At 38.5% G+C, this 1,313-nt stretch overlaps 1 protein-coding gene across 1 annotated transcript; it reads left to right on the top strand.

Moving 5' to 3' along the window:
* The first annotated feature begins 276 nt into the window (after window positions 1–276).
* On the top strand, window positions 277–1,044 carry LOC104242566 (NAC domain-containing protein 41-like). Its single transcript, XM_009797642.1, has one exon. It carries the CDS (start codon window positions 277–279, stop codon window positions 1,042–1,044), a length of 768 nt encoding a protein of 255 aa, XP_009795944.1.
* Window positions 1,045–1,313: the final 269 nt, after the last annotated feature.

The following is a 1,313-nucleotide window of genomic DNA, read 5'->3' as shown; positions in this document are numbered from 1 at the left end:
ACAACTGGTATCTATAAATACACATGAATATAAGAAACTTTCCATATTTATTAGCAATTACCATATTGTGACTTTGGGGGAAGAAACATAACTAACGACAGAACCTACTTGTTACTCACTTAAAAACCTATAAAACCTCATTAATCCTTCCTTCCTTCCTTCCTCTCCGCAAGTTATTGTGTTCTTCATACTATTCCCTTAATTTCTTCCTTGTTCTGTTTCTTTCATTGTTATTCTGAACTAGCTAGTTAATTACATTCCTGTTGAGCTTATTCCATGGAACACTTAAAGCTCGAGGAGGGATTTCGTTTCCGCCCCACAGATTCAGAAGGACTCACGTTCTTATTGAGATTCGTCGCTGGACAAGAGATGCATGATGCTGGATTTATTACTACTAACATTGATGTCTATGGCAAACAAGAACCTTGGGAGATTTACGACAATGGAGTACCCTGTGGTGATGATGAGGACAACAGTAGTTATTGCTACTTTATCACAAAGCTGAAGAAGAAAAGCAACGCAAGGTATCATCGTTCTGTCCGAAACAAGGGAACTTGGAAACAGGACGCCAAGGACAAACCAGTTCACTACAAAACTATGGGAAACACATCTTCAGTGGTTAATATTGGATCCAAGACGTGTTTGTCTTACAAGAATAAAATGTTTTACCCTGAAGATCAGAGAGACGGACATTGGCTGATGAAGGAGTACGAGCTTTCTAAGGTTATTCTTCACAAGTTAGACGAAGACCGTAGAGATTATGTTCTCTGCGCCATCAAGAAGTTGAAGCACGTTAACAGTTCATCCGAAACTTCCACAACCACCATGCTGAATTTTGATCAGTCGGTGTTGCCTGATATGTACAGCAATTCAGCTCATGTGGTATACTCTGAAGTGGCTGATCACATGACTTATATGTCTCAAATAAATTCGAAGAAGGTGCCCGAAGATGTGCTCGGCTTGGATTTATGGGATATAATGAACTCGGATGAGTTACATCGGATATTAGAAGACGTATCTGAGTGTTGTCCAAATGGATGCTGAAGAAGATCAACAACAGATGATGACAAGGTTGTGCTGCAAAGGCTGACCAGCAACTTCTGGTTGTCTTTAAGGGTAGATGTTGTAACCAAACTAAGCATTTAAGCTTTATTAATGCAACCTATATACATAGATATTTTTCAACAAGCTGTATAAATCTTTTCTAATAGACGATTGAGCATTTTTTAATGTAATATTATAGCTTATTCGCATTAGTGGAATGACGTTAGTTTTCTTAATACGCTCCCAATTGTTTGCCATTCTAGTGATCG

Source organism: Nicotiana sylvestris, chromosome 11 (genome assembly GCF_000393655.2).
Source record: "Nicotiana sylvestris chromosome 11, ASM39365v2, whole genome shotgun sequence".
Taxonomy (NCBI): domain Eukaryota; kingdom Viridiplantae; phylum Streptophyta; class Magnoliopsida; order Solanales; family Solanaceae; genus Nicotiana; species Nicotiana sylvestris.
Note: the sequence above shows the minus strand (reverse complement) of the source record. Positions and strands in the feature narration are given on the sequence as shown.

Coding starts and splice junctions, on each gene's coding strand:
- LOC104242566 (XM_009797642.1), top strand. CDS start 277: ATGGAACACTTAAAGCTCGAGGAGGGATTTCGTTTCCGCCCCACAGAT.